Here is a 20,080-nt window from a genome sequence, read left to right as displayed (position 1 = left end):
AGCTGTGCAAGAAAGTCTTTGACAGTTTACTGTATTCGCCTTAGCCAATGTCAGGTGGAAAAAATCCTATAATTCTGGTAGGCCTATAGCACAGCTGGAGACCCTTATACCATAGTTGTCACTTTTGGACATTTTCGACAAGCAGCTTATTGCAAACCCTAGAAGGTCAGGCCTTCATCTATTTTTAAGCTATGTAGTTGACTTAATATAAGCTTGTAGATTGCTAAGATCAAATCAGACACATATGGGTAATTAGCTCTTAAAAAGGTCTTCTGATTTGGCAGGCTTTCAATTTATGTTGATGTCATATGTCCAGATCTGGTATATGCAACAGTCCACTACTCTGAGCAATATTAAAAAGAGTAAATATGTTTCTGTAAATACCTATATTAAAATAATAATAATAGCAATTGATGCATTAAGCTGGGCTACAGTGAAGCACACCTATCCGGAGGTGCAGAGGCTGCAGGAATTAGCCAATGTTTAGCTGGATTTATGTTGTTTTTTTATGGGGAGTCTGAGTACACTTCCCCATGTTTATTATGTGCGTTGATTGTGATGTGAAAATTGACAAATATCACAGCTAAAAAACAAAAGTAAGTGCATTATATGCATCTGTATTTTTTAATGTTTTTTTTTTTTATTGGACCCCCAACAAGATGTGAACATTCAGCGCCATGTTTAGTCACTGCCTGATCTGGTGTCAGTTTTGTTCAACATATATTTGTGCAAAAGGGTAACCAAATCAACATGTCGAAAGATGCAAAGCATAGAATCTGCTGATATTCATGATTCTCCATCAAATATATTTTACAGTTCATTTTCATGGTAGATACAATAAAAATAAAGTATGTGCCTACCTTGTTATTATTTACTAAGAAAATTGTTTTTGGTTTTGGCTTTTTCATGTCTTCATCTATTTAGACCCGTGACCTGAATAGATTGATGGAGGGGGATGTTTATACATGGCCTCTATTTAAATTACTTTTAAATAAGTAAAAAGGACCGAAATTCTTAACCACCATATCTTATTTAAAAAAACGAACTATAAATCACAGAAGACATGTCTGTTTCCGGCCAGGTTTGACGGTTTGTTTTTATTCCTTACTTTTATTTTTATGGGCCGCTGACAGGCTGTGAAAGAGTATCAGGATGCCATGTGTATTAGAGTTGACTTTAATATACTTAAAACAATGGTTGAATTGTTAGTGAGGGCTCGGGCACCCTGTGCTAAAAGTCATAGAAAACACTTATCACAGTGTCACTTCATAAACAGTCCATAAAGCCAGACCTTTGCTAAATTGAACTCAGTGGGACATTCATGGACATTCTTTCCATAATCTACCAGGGATGATTCTTTCTGAACAAATTAGCTAGAAAAGTAATTGTTTTTAAAGAGATCTTATTGAACTGGTGGTTTTATTGATCATTTTGAGCTTGGTGGTGGAGCAGCTAACTTCAGTGAACCAAATGCAAGGCATCTCATCACTTTTCATGTGTGACACTTTACACAAGAATGCATTGTCTCTAGACAATTGTAATATCCTCTAATGAGCCTATTGGTTTAGTTTAGCCTGTAAGTGGCTTCATACTAAAGGCATCTTCATTAACAATTTTAATATGCTATACTTCTCTATAGAAGAAGTCTAAATTACAGTTGTAGAATGGGTTAACAATTAATACTTTAACAATTAATACTTTGTAATTGTTCAAACGTTTGTTTTCTACCTGAATTAGTAAATATGGCAGTTTTAACCAGTTTTTATTTCCAGTAATATTTTTAAACCAAACAATGGTGAATCAGTCAGTAACTGACAGTGGCATGCATGGGATGTCTTTCAAATGCTGCATTTAGGGGGTCATTTATCAAAGATTGAGGTTTGTGAGGTTTTTTTTTATACCTCAAATAAACTCACAACTCGTAAGTATCTTATTTATGAAAAACTCGATTTTTGACTTATACCTCATAACCTCGGCAGGTTTTAGCTGGAGTATTTTCGGATTCAAGCTATTTCCAGCTTTGAGACATAGTAAATTCAAGTTTTTACTGAAACAATCTGAGAAAAAAACTTTGATAAATAACCCCCTAAAAGTTTTTAAACAATAAATATATTTGTTTTTTGCATTATTCATGCACAGTGGTTGGATATTACCTATCTAACAAGATGCTTATTCATATCATTGAATTTTTGACCTGTGCTTACTATTTACAAACACTTTTCTTCATGGAATAGTTCATACTTACATTTTTATCACTGAATCAAAAAATTATTTTATTTCAGCCTACTGTGTATATAAACCTTTTGCTGTAAGATGTGGAAAATATTCTATATGTTCCCACAGTTATAAATCACTTTTCATGGTGCTTGTCCCCAGAAGTCAATTACCCCCCGCCATTAAGATTTTTTTTAAGGATCCTTGAATAAACACATTTAACATAATCTATTTTCAGTTTTATCAGTCAGCAATTACAAGCATAGCCGACATGTTCATTCAGGAAATTATGTGGCCTATAGAGGTAAAGTTTTAGACCGCTAATACCAGCCTTTCAATTCAGCAGCACTTTTTGAAGGTCAGAGTCTAGTGACCATAACTGAGTATGAGGATAACTCTTGAGTAAGTTTGCATGAATTAATTTTTTGTGTTTAGGCTTCTTTTACCTGAATTTAATTCTTGTTCTCTAACAAAAACATGCATATATAAAAAGCGGACATGTTTCTTTTTCTAAACTGAACTGAATAAACTAATCTAAAATGTGATACTATTTCAAAATATACTTTTTGATTTTTGGCATTGAGCTAATGTTACAGAGTGGATGTTTTATAAACAGAGCAATACTTGTGACAGTTGTTACTAATTTGCTGCAGATCACTTTTTAATCGTTTTTTTCAAAAAATCATATAGATGGGGTAACCCAGAGGTCAAAATAATGATTTTTCTGGATTGTTATGGTGCTGTTAACATTGTGCTGGTACATGGCTTAGAACAGAGCAGCTTGGATGGTGAGCACACACCTAATTTCAGAACTTGCACTGAAGTCTTGTTAAAGTCAAATGTAACATGTAAAAAAAAAACCCTGTAACCCCTGTAAGTGATGTTTTTGTCTTTTTCCCCAATAAATAGAATAATTGATATGCGTGAAGTTTCATTTCAAATAAAATGCATAGGTAATGATTTAAAGTTTGAAAATAAAACCACTGTGAATGGAACTGTAGTGTTCTGAATTATGCTGAAGACTGGCAACTCTCTGTGAGGGCTGCATCAACCCAACAAAATACCAGTTTGACAAGGCCAGATTAATAGCATAGTAAACATTGTCACATTAAACAGAATAATAAGCGACTGCCTGTGTGATTTGACCACTGATCTCAAGACGCTGCAAGTAAAATATAAAAAATAATTTAAAGCTCAGAAAACAAGGGCAATTGTAGGTGTAGCCATCAGAAGCAGGCTATCACTTTAGTAATGACCAGGAATCACAACCTGCCATTTGAAAAAGTTGCTGATCTGCAAGGTATGCTGATGTCACACCATGACCTTATTTAATCTACCGTACGCTATTCAGTCTCCACAAACACGGCTTGTTCAGCCGACTGATCTTTCTGTGTGTGGTTTATTTGTACAACATCCGAGAAGCAATAAATATTTTGGAATAAAGTAGCTGGCATTCATTTACGGTTAATTCTGGACTTGAGGATGTGATGAATAAGCTTTAATTTACATGCCGGCGGTTTGGTAAGTGGTGGCTCTTGCCACTAAAATACCCAAAGCCACAGCAGTCACATGTAACTAGATCTAATGAGCTATATTCTTTAGCATTCAGGAGGAGACGTGTGGAAACTGTAAGGAGTTGGAGGTGTTTCAGATGAGTTAAGACATTATAATTAATAAATTGCCTTTGCCTTTGAAGATCCCAAGCAGCATGATTTGTGAGAATTACACAAATTAGTATGTGTCTAATAGTTTAGTAAATACAGCACAAATGTTTTCTATAGAACCCACAAATTGCTTAACTTACTAACAAATGGCAATAAATTGTCTCAGCTTAAAGACACACAGCTATCAGTAGTAGGTACTACTGGAAATGGATACATCGAAAAAATATAAATTTCTGGACTAAAATATCTACAGTTATAGTTCATTATTCCCATGACTTGAAATAGAAGATGACATGCAATTTATTGCAAAAATAATACAGAGAAAATTCTCTCTTCTTTCTCTCTTGATATTCCTGTATCTTTTTTTATACTTTCAGAAATGGGCATTTTAAGTATACCCAGTGTAGAAAAAGAAAAAAAACAATACAAAACGAAAGAAAGAAAGAACGAAAGATTAACCATTTTCCATTCTATAAACTTAAAAATGTATGTAAGTTTCTCAGGCATAAGAATGAACTTAAAGAAGTTGTAAGGCTATAAAGTTCAGAATCGTATAAAAAGAGCAGCTTTTTAATTCTCATGCTTTTGTTTTTTTGAGATCCCTTTGGCCCAGCCACATCTTATAGCTGTACCTGACATCCTATTGAAACCAAATTATTCACCAGTTGGGCTCTATCTTGTCTGTAGTGGGAGCCAAAGCTGGATTGACATCAAAGGATGGTACATCATTCAGTGGGGAACTCAACATAATGGTTCAACAAGTGCTGGGCACAGCTATGTTTGGGGTCCAAGAATAAAAAAGGGTAGACAAAACATAAAGGTAAAAGTGAGAGAGGGCAAGATAGGGAAGATAAATCAATGAGGGGAGGCCTATAGGTTTTAATGTGTTTTAAATTATATTTGTCTTTTATACTGTAGGATCATCAGTTTAATTATTGTGAAATATGCACATCTCATTCATTTTTACATTTATTGTTCCTGTGATGAATTTATTTCTGAACTTATATTCTACATGTCATGTAACTAAAATAGAATCCCATTCAGGCCTTACACTCCCAAAACCCAAGTATGAAATCTGATGTATTGTGTGCTATATTTCTCTTCATATACCTCTCAATAACATCCTACACTGCTCCCTTTACTTGTTCTTAGGCCGACTCTCAAACACTGAAATCTATCTATGGCCTTGCAAATTTCCTGCACCATACAGCTTTAGGAACAGCGAAGCTGGTAGGAATTTATGAAGTGTTCGCGGAAATGGCAGCATGTGGCAATTTGGTGCCCCAAATGTGCATATTTATACAAACTTAGTATTAATCAGGCTCTGCCTGTGGACAAGGAGTAGCCTTTTTTATCAAAAGACACTGAAAACAGTCTCTGTTCTAGAAGTAAAGTTTAACTATTTACAGTGTTGTAAACCAGTATTAATAAACTTCTTATCATAAAACACTAGTGGGGAAAAGTGGTAGGTTTCATTTGCGCAAAAAATGTTACATTATCAACCATGTTTGCTACCTTTTTGACAGATTACAGATTTCAACGACTTTCTTGCAAAGTTTGACACCAAATGATTTTGAGAACATTCTTGTGTGTGTAATAAACTTTAGCAATTGCAAACCGTGTTTTGCAACAAAATATTTAATGAAACTCCAGAGCAGGTATTTTTTTTTAATTACATTCCACCTTAAATGTACCCTTATGAGAGTTTTCTTTAAGGGAAAATATATCTATTAAATCAATAAAATCAGTCTTAAAATTTTATTCTGTGTGCCCGGAATGCACTTTTTCTTACTGCTAGCGATCAATGAAACTAGCCCGTTTCGGTTTGCTGAAGAATTCATAAAACTGCCGAAAAATTTGAGATATAACTTAAAAATATGTGTAATTTCCTGAAATGCATTGTAGTCAATGGGAAGGCTGGATGGCATTGCTGTAGTTTTTTTTGGGCCACTCCAGATGATGCTTCTGTCAGCCAAAGTCAATCTCAATGTAGGCTGCATTTTCTTTCCTGGGTGAAACAGACCAATTGTGAAATTTTAGCATGGATATTAAAAAAAAACACTGCAAATTTCAAGTCGCTCATCTTTACTCACCAGATATTTTTTTAAACCTAAATGTTTGCAATATAGGTAATTGTAATCATGTTCCATGTACATTATTAACCATAGCATTGAGGTTGGGCATGTATCTTTTCTTATTAACTTATCAACTTGCTTAAAAGGTGAGATTTAACAACCTACATTTCTTTGCTTTCTGTATGCCAAAAAACATCTTTGACCTACCACATGCATGTCTAGGGTGAATTGAAACAATATTGTATCAGGACAGGGCCCAGGAATATGTGAGGTATTCCAAACATGTTTTTTTTTTTTGGAAATTCTGGAAGGTAACATGGGAAAGTACATTGTTCCAGGGAATCTATAAATAAGCACACTGAACAAACCTTCTGGAAAAGATAGTATACATCCACAAATCCAACTAGCAGTTAGGCAAGTTAAAAGGTTGAACTTGATGGACATGTGTCTTTTTTTCAACCTAACATACTACTGCTACTACTATTACTAGCTCACATTTAACCAGATATTTATTTATATATTTATGATTTTGGTCTCCTTTCCGCAAAGTGCCAGTGGACTGGCAGAAAGCACATTAAAGCCTTACATTAAAAAAAAACTTAAGATCTCAACATGGTGAGACAGTTATTTTCAGACATATGCACATGCTTTTGATTGAGGTCACTGTCTTACATTTTGGCTGATGAACATTGGTGTATTCAAACAGGGATTTAAATTACTGAATTGGCAACTATAGGTGCCCAAACACGTTTGACCAATGTCATTTTGTCAGAAATAACCAATTTATATGAAACAGTTGGCCTGGTTAGGGTCAGTTTAGGTTGTTGAGTGCGATGCTAGTTCTACGTCATCTAGACATTATCCTTTGCCTAAAAAATTGTAGCCCCATGTATATAAATGGGAGAAACATAGATCTGCCTTTAATTGAACACTTGAAAAACTTAACCTTGATTGTTCTGTGAAGTGGGCTCCAGGTCAGATATCATTGAACAGACATTATTGAACTAGAGGGAATATAGAAAACCCTAGTAAAGTATACTTGAAATGGAGGATTTTAGTTATGACTGCAGGCTTTCCAAGCTGGAATTTTAGCCTTTTTAAAAGGATTCCTTAAGTGCAATATAGACACCGGGGCTCATTTATATACGTTGCGCGGGGCAGAATGGTTCGCATAGTGAATATATTTGCCATGTGCATGGTTATATTTATAGAGCTGGGCAAGAGTGGTGTATTTAATATGCAAACAGAATTGCAATTTTTTTTCACATTGCGAATGTCCATAAGAGCTTTTTAATTGCAAAAATTGCAAATTGCAAATATTAATGCACCCTAAGTTATGCCACGACTTTGGTGACGAAACTATTCGCAAACGAGTTTTGCAAATTGAGAATTTAAATTACAATCATATATTAATCCAAGCAATTTTCCATTTCTTTCTCCCTGGGACCATTTCTTTATGTATATTTGTTAATTCTTTTTGATAGTATTAGGGCACTATGTGCTTCAAGCACATTTCTATATGTGTGTGTGAGCTTTTCATTATCTACTGCATGTATATTCCTTTTTCCTGCATGTCCCAATACGTAATTACATACATGCATATGAGAGTATTTGTAGTGGCAGGCTACACTAATTTTTTAGAAATTACACTTAGCAATTCATTTTTTGATAAACCAACTATGGGTAAATCACATTTTATTAAGTGGTTTATATGAGAGGAGCTCAAAATATGATACAACCAGTGGTACAAGCAGAGTTCTTTGCTGGTTACCTAAATATAGGAACAGGTCATTCTAATAAACAACATTCTGCTGGGTTTACATGCCAATCAGTGATGAATACTTAGGATCCTGTTTATTTACTCATCTGAAATGCTTCACACTGCTGTAATTGTATCTTGCTTCTGAGCTAATATTTTCACGGAAACCAAGCACACAAATCTGGCTAAACATCAGATCACTTTCCTCAGTGCATTCATTGACAATAAATACACTTAGATTAATTTGTTCTTTTTTATCTTGGCCAAGCATATGAAATTCTACCAGGCCTGAATAACTCCACTAAATGAAGCACTTTAAAACACACACTAATATGAAATACTTGCGGTTTATGGTGGTGGCAGACATGGAGATTAGTTGCCCAGTGACAAATCTTCTCTACTGCGGGCGACTAATTTCCCCAAAATGCCTTCCAGCAGGCAAGAATACGAATTGCCGGCGGGATGGCATATCCGAAGTTTCCTCGTGAGGCAACCTGCAGTAGAGAAGATTTGAGCCATATTTTGACCATATTTTGAATGCCAGAAATGGTGGCAGCCGGCCCATTTATAATATTCTTGGCTTTTAGTCACATGAGTGCAATATAGCCATTTACATTTGTGGCAAATGCAAATGTTCAATTTGCTGATATGATCACTACACAGTGTCCGTTTGTGGCCACTGTTATTCTTTTGAAGGCATGTCTGCGCTAGAACTAATTGTCAGGTTTTTTTAAGGGTGAGTTCTAGAGTGAAGTAAAGGATGGCAATCCGCTACTGTATTCAATTGTGGCAACACAGTGGTTTCCACTGAAGTGATGAATTGCTTTTCATCATTTGGTTAACGGGCAAGTATGGGTTTGCAGGGAGAATGCTACTAATCTAAGTGCGTAAAGCTGATTGTTAGCTTTGATGGAGGAGAAATAATGATCTGAGGTTGTTTATAGAGGTTTGGCTAGGATCCCTGGTTTCAATGAATGCAAATCTTAATGCTGCAGCTTACAATGTTTTGACAATCACTGCTTCCTACTTTGTGGCAACAGTTTGGGGAAGGACCTTTCTTGTTTCAACATGATAATGCCCATGCATAAAAAAGTGTACAGAATTGGTTTGCTGATATGGGAGTGGAAAAGTCTCATGGACATATGTGGGATGATCTTGAATGCTTACTGCAAGCCATGCCTTATTCCCCATCATGCATGCCCAACATAACTTATGCTCTAGTGGAAGCAAATCCCATCAACAGTGTTCCAAGATCTGGGGGTAATTTACCAAAACTCAAATTACTCAAATGTATCTAATTTTTTTTATATTAAAACTAAGTCAACCTAACTCCAATCTACAAGTTTATCTCATTATCATAAAAACTGTTTAAAAAATCTCTAGAAAATCACACGGCAATTCGAATTGTACGATTTTTTTTAAGTTTGACGCTCAAATTGTATGATTTTTTTGAGTTCTCGTCTGAAAACCCAACTTATTTGTGTTATCGTATGAGAACCAGCGCAGATCACAACATCTGCCATTACATGTCCTAGCTGGAGTATTTTAGGATTCCGGATTTTTCAGATATCACTGGTAACTGGTAAGTAAAAAAGAAATGGAGCAGGCATGGTGTTCTTTTAGGGCAGTGACACACGGGGAGATTAGTCTTCCGTATTTTTTTTCCTGCATGTCGACGACAAGTCGTGCGTCTATAGTGAAGCAAAGATTTCACGAGATGTCAGCTCCCAAGCGATTTAATACCCATGATGACTCTTTTCTCCTCCCAGAAGATCAATAAGTCGATCGGTATTAAAAAAAAGGCTTCAGAAATGGCATTTTAGTAGAAATTTTATTTTCTCTGGCGTGATTTCCTCGGCATGTTTTTATTATGAATGGTGACGCTGGGACAAAACAAACCACCCAGGAAATGACATATAGCATCAATGCGTGAAATTTACATACAATCGTGGCTACTAATCTCCCAGTGTGTTTTACTTTGGTAGATTTCAATACTTGGTAATGGAATTGCTATTTCAGTGAAGTCGTTCAGAAAAGGGTCTCTGTGCGTTTTGGAATGACATGTTATTAAAAGTAGCATCATATGTTTTGACGCTGGCGATTTATATTATCCTCATTTGGAAGACAAAACTAAGTCGCCAATTCTCTCTTTTAAAAATCGCAGGCGACTAATCTCCCCGTGTGCCACTGCCCATAACCTCTTAAATTTGTGTCAGAAACCTATACTGACATGTTCCTGTATACTGACATGTTCCTGTATACTGACATGTTTCTGTAGAAACCTGGAACATGTCAGTGTCACTTAAATATATTTTCCTTAAGGTCTCATGTACATTTTCATTTTATATGCAATTGCAGTTGTTCGGACTACTTGCAATTTGCAAATTGTAGAAGATTGGGAAGGCAATACAGTACTAGAATCATCATCATCATCATTTATTTATATAGCGCTGAAGGAGAAAGTCTGACAGCTTGTGGCAGAGAGTTCCAGAGAAAAGCAGAAGCCCGAGAGAAGTCTTGTAGATGAGAATGGGCAGAAGTGATCAGAGGAGAAGTGAGGCGAAGATCAGAAGCAGAGCGTAGGTTTCGTGAAGGAGTGTATTTGGAGATTAGAGATGAAATATAGGGAGGGGTTTCATTATTAAGGGCCTTGAATGTGAGAGTAAGTAATTTGAATTTGATTCTAGAAGAGATTGGGAGCCAGTGAAGGGACATACATATGGGAGCAGCTGATGTTGAGCGGCGAGCTAGATGAATGAGTCTAGCGGCCGCGTTTAGAACAGATTGGAGTTGTGAAAAAACAGAATACTTTCTGCAAGCTCTGCATGCCAAGTCATATATTACTGCTACATGGCTCAGGCATAAGCTGCAGAAGCAAGTGCAGGAATCTAACCCCCATATATAATAAAAGGAAAAAATTGCCCAGGTGCAGTTGCGCATATTAACCAATAGGATGCTTGCTTTTAAACAGGTGACCAGTTTTGCTCCCTGAAGATTTGTTGCTATAGGTAACATTGCACCTTTTATTACATTTCCCTATTAGAATTAGAGGCATGAGTCCCTTGTACACTGTAAGCATTTTATTGTGTTTGCTAAATGCTTCTCTCACATTTAAGTATATGTCTATTAAAGCTGACTGTGTGCAATAGGTGCCTGTTTTTGCACCTTGTACCTAGCCTTACCATCGTAAATCATCCTCTATGTATAAGACACATCCTGCTTCACAAGGATTGTGAATGGGAGGTCCATCATTTTTAATCCTCAAAGTGAAACTACATACAGAAAATTGCACGTCCTAGTTCAAATCCAGATTTTCATCTGATAAACTATGGGATAGGGGTTTCTCATCTAATTGAATCTGGCCCATTATTTTTAGAAGTTGCAATGTATGTACTGTAATGAGTGTTTGGTTTAATGTTTTCAGTATGGATATAGGGCTTTTTGTCAAGTTTTGATAGATTTCCTTTTGTCACTAATAGGAGCTCTGTTGAGGTCAGGGCTCTTTTAAAGCCTCTTTCATGATTCCAATGTTTCCCTTCTGGCCCAGTGTCATTTTGGTATCCATGAGAAACAGTTTTTTGATGCAGGATATCAAAGGGAAAAGCAAGAGATCCAGGATTTCCCAGAAATCCAGGAGTGCTAATAAAACGCCTCATTATTCTTAAAAGCTTAAATAAACGTAATGTTAAGGGAAAAAATGACATTATTTAGTCTCCTCTCGAGTCCCTTTTTGAAATAATATATTTGATGCGTCGTTCTATTTTAAAAAAAGTTAATTATTTCCGTTAAACCAAATATTTAATTCTAACAATCTGTGCTCACGCCAATGCTTTGATTAAAATAGGACCAAGCCTTGCATGACATATTAATAGAACGTTATTCTAAACTGTTTAGAAATTTTGAGAGTGAAATTTCAAAGCTTGTTAGACATGACATGAGGACTAGGCTGCATATCAAACCAAATGTATCAAGGGGCTGTAGGAAAAATGTGCAGCCTGAGATTTTGTTCATTCCTCTTCAGAAACACCACTGGAAATGGTTCCAAATGTTTGATATAATTATGCACACAATATCATCATGAAAACTTCAAGGAAATTCCTAGGAAAAAAAATAAAAATGCTAATCTTTACAAGAATAGAACTACTTGAAAACACATTTTTCTATGAAATGTGATACTTTAGAATATGTTTATAAAACCTCAATCTTGAAAAGTTTAAACTTGCTGTCTAAATTTTCCAGCTTGCTGTGGCCATGTTTATTTCTTTGAATCTCTAGTTAGTGACGGCAACTGACTGGTACAGCCCAATCATATTCCAACTCAATTTATTACATTTTGGCAGTTTTTAAAAACACCATTTACAATGTGAAATGATTTCTTAAGTTATGATAATTGTTAGGATTGGGGATTGGTTTTGAGATAAAAGTCCCAGAGAAGGATTTCCTACAATAACCTTGAAACATTGCTTCCATAGACTTTTGTCAGGTCAAAATCTGATATAAAGTAGTCTATGGCAAGTGGCGCACTTCCCCTACTGTGTATATTTATGTTTTTACACTAAAGGAAGCTAAACTTACGAATAAAAACATGTTTTTCCTTTAACGTAAATTGCAGTACATATTGTATGTTATATACATAATATTATAGTATATTATTATATGTTATATACATAATACATTTTCAATGTGCCAAACTGGACTATTGAACCAATTAATTGTGAGCACCCAGGCATAATTATTTATTGTTTCAGGAGTATGCTACTCTGGACTACAGAGAGAAAGAAAGAGGGAGACAGAGAGAAATAGAGGAAGGGGTGCAAGAGAACATTAAGCACCAGATTAAAAATCCAGGGTTCAATGATGAGCATAATGTCAGGACGTGCAGCTAGTCTTGTATTAAGTCAGGTGCAGTAAGATAAGGTAAGGGTGCGGCAAGATGCTGCTCTTTCTTGATGTCAATGTTGTGTTGCTATTATTTATTTTTAAGCAATTTAATCAATCATCTGCTTTGATGCTTGATTAAATAGCTTATCCTTATGTGATATAATTTCTTATTTTCTAGATCTAGTAGTAATACAGTAATGTCAGTAAGGTTGTTGTCAAAGGAAATGCTAACATTCCTTTTATACATATATATATGTTCTCTAGCCTTAAAAGAGTTCCTTTATTCATTTGCAGACCAGTAGCTTTTTTGTGCAAAATAAAGGTAAGATGAGTAGCTCCAGTGGGTGGTCCATGGTGTATTTGGGTTGGGACAAACACCTGGTCTGATTTTCACCTAAACTCATGAACCACTGAATTGAATAGAAGATAATCTATCCTGAGCAGATTTTTGGAAATTCAAATCCCCCGATGCCTTGAGTGAATACATTTGGTTCTGCCCTTCATGTGTATATGAATGGAACATTGTTTTCAGGGGCCCTCAATTCTAATTTGACACATTATACTAGAGATGCAAGAAAGTGCTTCCCAAAGCTGACACAGGCCTAAGTATGTATTACATTTACTAAGAAGCCAAACTTTACCCATATGCTGTAATCCTTACACAGGGATCAGAATCCAAACCAGCTCTAATGAGGTCTGGCCTTTCTCCTCCCACATAAGCACACATTGCCATTATTGTACCCTGATTAATGGGAGGTCATGTTAATTATGGCTGCTAAAGAAAACTAAAGAGGTCATTTGACAGAATCTGTTTGTAGCTTGGATTATGCCAACCACCAGCTAATGTTTGTTGAAACCCCTCTCTTAAAGAACTCTTTCAATAACACCAACGGATACAGTACACTACTTCAGAAAATGGCTTCAGAAAGTCTTCCATGAAAGGATCATAAATCTTAGGAATCAAAATGTTATTTTCCAAAGACCGAGTAATAATTTTCCATCATTTCCTTGGATAAATAGCATGTGTTTTATTTATTAGGTGGGACTTTCTTCAGGCACTCAACTAAGTGTGTTTATTTTGAAGTCAGAGGCTCAATGGTATTTAAGGAAATTATAACTAAGACTCAGTTTGATAGGAAGGGTCTAGGGTCACTGTCTTTGACAGAATGGCATTGCTTTCTGCTCTCAGCACAGTAGTAATAATAAATATGTCTGTGGTTTCAGATGTCTTTGACCTGGAACTGAATGGAATAAGACACGGGATGAAAGTAGACACATTGTGTCTCTGAAATATAAGTCCAGCAACCTTTCAGGGTGCTATTTCCAATTTACCACACTACCCATATTTGTCTATGTGGATGCTATATTTACTATATATATATATATATCATTCTTGAATAAGTATTTAATATAATATAAAATTTGAATGTTTGTGGGAACAACAAATATAAATTTGAAACACATTTTTTAAAAAAAGAAAAAATATATGAATTCTCTTTATGATGAAAAGAAAAACTATAGTGTTTAGACAATCTTTTGGAATTTGAAACATTTAAAACATAGTAACCCCATAGCCTTCCAGACAGGCAGCATCATGTTTAAGGTGAAAAAAGGTCAAGGATGATTTGTAGTTTTTGTCAACTTTCTTTAGGATCACAGTTGGCTTTTATAAAGTGACCCAGAGAAAATGTAATGGGTTGTTAGGTTTAAATAAAACATAATAAATAAATAAAGATTGCAAAAAGAAATGTTAGAAGATCATAAAACTGTGCCATAACATTTTAAAAGGGTAATGTTTAAGGGAAATTCACATTTTGAATTATATATAGTTTTTTTTTTTTTAGTAAACATATATCTTCTATTGTGAAACGTGATACAAAGTCAATTTTACTATCAATTTTAGAACACAAATGGTCAAAATATATAAAAATGGAAAGACAGTTTATGATTATTTGGTAAACATGGGAAAAAGGAGGGTAGACAAAATAACAGAAACAGAAAATAAAATGATGCAATATAAGATGTTAATTGAAAATATATGCAAAGTGCTAACAATTTTTCCTTCCCGCAAACTGTTTTTTCTTTGCATATTTCAAGGTGGCGTGTTGGAAAAGGAAATTTAACATAATGAGAGAAAATGTAACTCAGCAACTTTCCAGTATAAATTAATTATAATATTCAATAATTTTAAAGTTTTTAAAGTAGTATGTGCCTGTCCCTACTACTTGCAGACCAGTAGCTTTTTTTGTGCAAAATGAAAGTAAGATGAACAGCTCCAGTGGGTGGGGTGGAGGGGTGGACAATCACCTTATGAAACAATGAATTGAACAGAATATAATCTATCCTGAGCAACTTTTTGTTCCATGCACGTTTGGTTCTAACTCTTGAAATAAGTTGTCAAAAGCCATCTCTCCTCCTGCCAAGACTACAGTTCCCACAATGCTTTGCATGTTCTATAATTAACAGACCTATAAGGAAGAATGTAAGGCACTGCACGCATTGGAATTGGAAGGCACTTAAAAGTCTATTTGCTAAATAGAACAAAGCTTCAAAAATTATAACTGGATTGAAGTGGATTTCTTACCCATGTTCAACAAAAACGGTGTTTTGGAATTTACAGTAGAATTGCAGTTTGGTGTAGCTAAAGTTTAGGTATAAAGAAGAAAAGCAGGGTGTTAGGAGCACACTTAGACCCCTTGATCAATGGAAAAAGTGATATCTGCCTTTTTCCCACATCTGGTCTGTTTAACTTTTGGAGAAACCAAAATATGCCCTTAACCAAATTTTCTGTTAAACTAATAGTAGATCTATTTTTGTATTGAAATCAAAGAGTGTTGGGTGTGTATTAGTTACTTTACATCAGAATAATACATCAGAATTATATTAGGTGTGTTACTTTGTAGCTTGTCTGCATATCCAGAATGCTCGGGACCTGGGGTTTTCCGGATAATGGATATTTTTGGATCTTCATTCCTTATGTCTACTAGAAAATCATGTAAACATTAAATAAATCCAGCAGGCTGATTTTGCTTCCAATATTGATTAATTATATCTTAGTTTGGATCAAGCACCAGGTTCTGTTTTATTGTTACAGAGAAAAAAAGAAATCATTTTGAAAAATTTGGATTATTCGAATAAAATGGAGATGACCGTATCGTAATTCTGAGCTTTCTGCATAACAAGTTTCCAGATAATGGATCCTAGACCTGTGAATGTGAATTTTGCTGAAAACCCATTTAACCATAGGCTGTCACTTCTGAGACATGCTGTATATGGTACCATAGTAAAAGAGAGAATTGACTTTAGCATTATCCAGTAATGCTCCCCATTGGCCAGTATCGGACTGGGACACCAGGGGCCCACCCAAAAAACCTTTGACCAGGGGCCCACCAATTAATCTTAGACCAGGGGCCCTCTCTTAGTACTATTTTTCTTCCTCTCCTCACTCACTCTCTATTCTCCTAGTCTCTTTTCTTTACATACTATACTCAATTTCTCCATCTATTTATCCACTTTGTTGTCATAGAAAAAGGGAATGGCCATGAAATAGGCCAAATGTTTAGCAACATGAGGGCCCACTGACACCAGGACTTTTCCTGGTATCCCGGTGGGCCAGTCCGACACTGCCATTGGCAATGTTTTCTGTTCACCTCAATAAGAAGTGGCTCAGGGCATTTTTACAGGAGCTTGGCAATCATACCATATTGTGTGTGTTTACCCTAAAGGGTTGGCAGATAACAAACCTGATTAAATGTTGATTGCAAATCCTACATGTAAGAATCTCAGTAAAAACTATCGTTCTCCAAGCTGAAACATTTGCATTTTATAAGTTCTATAAACAGTTCATCCTAAACGGTTCTAACAATCTAGGAATCATCATCTCTGTAAAATTAAGTTACTTGGTTTGAATTACACCTATGACTAAGCGCCGGAGGGTGCGAAACGCGTAAGGTGGGCCTGGTGGGGTTGTTTGTAATTGATTTTTAATGCTAATTTAATAAAACAATATTTTTTATGAAAACAAAAGCCTTGGGACAGCTATCTTTGGATAAAGGATTTCCTTGAATATGGAGTAACACAAGAAAAAAATAAATAAAAGCAAACATACTATAATCATTGGGAATAGTGAATCAATATTTTCTTTGTCTCGCTTGAATCCCTGCATGCTCTTGGAAATATATCAAGTATCTCCAGTGAAATGATGGAGGGCTTATTTGCTGTAGTAAATACTACCGGGATTATACCAGGCCCCCTGCTTCTGTAATGAAGCAAGTAAAGAACATTATCTCATGTGCCATTTCGTAACAACTAAAAAAAAAATTTCTTTTATGTGGAGAGAGCACAATTGCATCAGGATTCCACCAACCGTCCTTGCCAAGAGAAAGTAAACATGGAAGATGGGGGTGGGAGACAGAATCAGGTTTGCATCCTCAGGCAGCAGGAGCCCCAGAAAAGTGTCTTGAGTTGCCATTTTTTTTTTCAAAAATAAATACAGGTTTCCTTATATTTTTATCTTTCTGCCCTGTACATAACATTGGCATTAGGAATAATTTGTACTGATTTGGCTGGTAACATACTAAACAGTTGCCAACCTAAAGCATGCTCTGATGTTAAGATTAGTAAGATTGTTTTTGAGGCAAGAAAGCCCCCTGATCAAATAATGCACCATAAACAGGAGCATACAAAAATATCTCGACACCACTACCCTGGGAGTTACAGTAATGGAAAGGTTCAGGCACAATAGCAGCATTCTGCTCAGTACGCTTAAATCTTGCTTTACAGATGATGTCAAACTTTAAAATCTATCATATTACCTTGGAGAAAGGTTTGGTTAAAGAAGTCTACATTACACTTTCGTGGGACTTATTTTAACACTTATTTGTTTACTTAATTCTACTTGTGTAGTCACAGAACTGCAGAACCTGAGCCTTAAGCCTGGGCTTTGGGCCAAATATGTTGAGAAGGGGAAATATATGAAGTTATAACCTAACACCCACCCTCTTCTAATTACTGGCATACAGACGTAAAAGAAAAGGGTACAACGGTATATCCATCATTAGCGTGAATTAAGCAAACCATTTTTGCTTTAAAAAACACAAACATTAAAAATTAAAGTTCTTAATGCTGCCGTATCAAGCCAGCATAGCGGCATGCTAAACAATCGCTTCTTATAGGGAATTATAATACTACAACTGAGCAAATGAGAATGTAGTCAGACAGGAAGAGTTAGCGGAAACTTAAGCAAGACTGAATCTGCTGTCATATATGTTATGTAATCAGGAATAAAATATAGAGAGTACAGAAAGTAAAAAAAAAAAGTGGGCGCAGTATTTAATTTTCATATGACCTATGTATAAATATTATAGAAAGACACTACTAGAAAGTCTTTTGGTACTTATTTATCTATAGACCTTTCCAAAGGACGCAAAGGTATGCTTTTAGATTACAAAGAAGGAAGTTTTGTATACATGGTTTTTACACCAAGAAGTTGACAAAAAGTGGTTTAGCCTTCAACTGGTTTCACATGGTTTTTACTCCGAGAAGTTGACAAAAAGTGGTTTAGCCATCAACTGTGGTAGCAATTCAGTGTTGAAGAAAAAAGGATGACCTTGGTGCATGTTTGGATTAGAGGCCTTGACCATCCCTTGGCCAGAGCAGAGTTTTTGTTCTTCTGGGCCTGATCAAACCACAGTGGAAACATCAATATAGTGCTTAAGATAATGTGCAATTTAAATTCTCCCATTTACAAATCTACAATAAAAACAGTACATAGAACACTGTTGTCTCTTTTAGAAAATGCTCAAATTTATGAATACGGGTGCTAAAACCATTATTAGCCAATTTAAACCATAATCCCAACAGGTTGCTATTGGTAATTCCACTGGTGCAATTTAGCACCTACATTCATAAATCAGCCCCTTGTGTGGACAAAAAATTAAAACATTTTAATTTAATGCTTATTAAAAGATTAATAATTAGAGGCTGAAATAATGTTTTTGTAATGAGAAATTACCATCAGATTCTGTTATGATTTATTTTCAAGCAAAAAGTTGTGAACATAATACTTACTTACTGTTGCTGTCATATACATTTCTGTTACCTATAAAACATAAGCTTGTTTGCTACTTTATTATGTATTTTATTATGTTGCACTTCTTTTTTATAAACTTGGATTGCGGTTCTGATTCTCTTTTATATTTTTGTTTTTAGGTTTTATTTGCCCTAAATCAAACATTGTTGCAACATGAAAGTCTACGGGCAGGAAGTTTCCAAGCTCCATATACCACAGAGGATCTTATCAAACATTACAACTGTGGGGACCTCAATGCTGTGATATTTAGCCATGATTCTTCACAGGTTTGTCATCTGTCAGTTAGAAATATGACAGTTACTTTCAGACAATGTGTTTTATTCCATCCTGAATATTATATTATATATTGTATCTTTCAACCAACCAATAGAACCCGATAACCAGGGGAAACTATAATTTCTGAGACCTTGAACACCAATAATTAATATAGTTCAGTATGACACAGGGAGCCCAAAATGTTGTTTCTATAATGGGCCCCAGAGGAAAAAGAACACGAAAAAGCAGAAAACATAGATGCTAGCTCAAAGTAGATGGACTCGGTTATAAAAAAAAAGACTCCATTCTCTGTCCACAATGCTTAATTTTCCCAGGGTTGAAGTATAAATGCATATGAATAAAGCCAGTGCATAATTAATAATAATTCAGAAGGAAAATTTGGTGGTGGTTAGTGATGAGTGAATTCAATTGGCCAAATGCATTGAAGTGCATGGGCGACAATTTTTTTGGACGCAAGAGGATTCACAACTATTTAAGTGAAGTTTAGCAAAATATTTCGCTCATCACTAGTGGTGGTTAGTAAAGTGCAAGTTGTATCTGCAATAATATAAATATCATGCAGGTGGACATACCCATTCCATACCAATTCAAACTGGTAAGAGACATTAGTATTATATAGTAATCAACACAACAAAGGGTACATCCAGTATGCTATCCAAAAGAAAAAAATTTATATTATCGGTTTTGGCATGTAGCTTGGGAAGTGTTGGCAACCGGACACCGAAAAGCAACCTAGGGTACATACCCCAAGACAGTATTCTTCAGACTTTGTTCTTGGGCCCCCCTTTTTGCTGACAAATAATTGATCAGGCGCTCTTTTGTCACAACAAAATTACAGAAAAACATGGTGAGAACAGCGACCCTGTTATATTTTCAGCTGTTATCCTTTATTTGTAGTTCTAACAGAAAATCCTAGCAGATGTGGGTGAACAAAAAAAATGATAATAAAACTAAGAAGACGCACAGTTGAATCAGACATAACTAGCATCATATTATTAATGATATGGTTTCTTTAAACAAAGCTATCCGTCAATCCATTCTGAGCAACAACAAAAATTGTGTCCTATGTAGGAGAGCAAACAAGACATTACAATGTACGGTCGTCCCTGTTGGTTAACCA

At 35.4% G+C, this 20,080-nt stretch overlaps 1 protein-coding gene across 1 annotated transcript in view; it reads left to right on the top strand.

Moving 5' to 3' along the window:
- The window catches only part of trabd2b.L (Trab domain containing 2B L homeolog), a 170,847-nt gene that overhangs the window by 65,397 nt on the left and 85,370 nt on the right, over window positions 1-20,080 (top strand). Inside the window, exon 3 of the mRNA XM_018258396.2 lies at window positions 18,804-18,950. Within this exon, the coding sequence (XP_018113885.1) occupies window positions 18,804-18,950 (147 nt within the window). The remainder of the gene's footprint in view (window positions 1-18,803; window positions 18,951-20,080) is intronic.

This window comes from Xenopus laevis, chromosome 4L (genome assembly GCF_017654675.1).
Source record: "Xenopus laevis strain J_2021 chromosome 4L, Xenopus_laevis_v10.1, whole genome shotgun sequence".
Classification (NCBI taxonomy): domain Eukaryota; kingdom Metazoa; phylum Chordata; class Amphibia; order Anura; family Pipidae; genus Xenopus; species Xenopus laevis.
This window is presented reverse-complemented; position numbering and strand designations above follow the sequence as displayed.